Below are 623 nucleotides of genomic sequence, written 5' to 3' on the forward strand. Positions count from 1 at the left end.
TAGTGTCAGGACCCAGTCATTCTTTGACGATAGCACGCCAGTGGTAATGGAACACGCAAGAATGGAAATAGCACAAATCCCCATACCAGCCATTGGATAGAAGAAGAAAGGTATCAAAAGCAAAGGACTTATAACGTAAAACTGCATATCTGCAGCCAAATACCAACAATGAGGCATGCACGATTTCCACATATAGTCAAAATTGTTAATGTACAGCATATTTTTCCACCATTTGTCATCGCAGTATTGTTTATCGAAGGGTTGTTGATTTTCCCACATAGACCCTTTTCCAAAATACTGTCCTAAACCTTGAGTTGTAATGAGAGCAGCCACGTAAGCAGGGGTTAGCCTCCATATCCGATGGAAATAGTACATGGGCCAATTTATTTTCCAGCTCTCTTTCTTTTTCATTTGTTTAAAAATTAGATAGGAGTTCAACAAACCACTGATGGTAAAAAATGTGTCAACGGGAAAAAAAACTGTTGGCAACAGGGCTAAATGTCCATCTATTCATCCATTTTGAAAGCTGTGATGGTTTATTCTGGGCGTACGGGAGACCAAAGAAATACACGTGGCCTTGGATGACCCACATCATGCTCAAAACTCGAATACCGGTAAGAACT

General features: G+C 40.3%; 1 protein-coding gene across 1 annotated transcript in view; it reads right to left on the reverse strand.

The window, feature by feature from the left end:
* The window catches only part of LOC144979244 (nose resistant to fluoxetine protein 6-like), a 14,463-nt gene extending 14,052 nt beyond the window's left edge, over positions 1–411 (reverse strand). Inside the window, exon 1 of the mRNA XM_078925853.1 lies at positions 1–411. This exon is cut by the window's left edge and continues 531 nt beyond it. Within this exon, the coding sequence (XP_078781979.1) occupies positions 1–411 (411 nt within the window).
* Positions 412–623: the final 212 nt, after the last annotated feature.

The sequence above is a fragment of the Berghia stephanieae genome, chromosome 9 (genome assembly GCF_034508935.2).
Source record: "Berghia stephanieae isolate SIO BIC M18660-M18661 chromosome 9, UCSD_Bste_1.3, whole genome shotgun sequence".
Classification (NCBI taxonomy): Eukaryota; Metazoa; Mollusca; class Gastropoda; order Nudibranchia; family Aeolidiidae; genus Berghia; species Berghia stephanieae.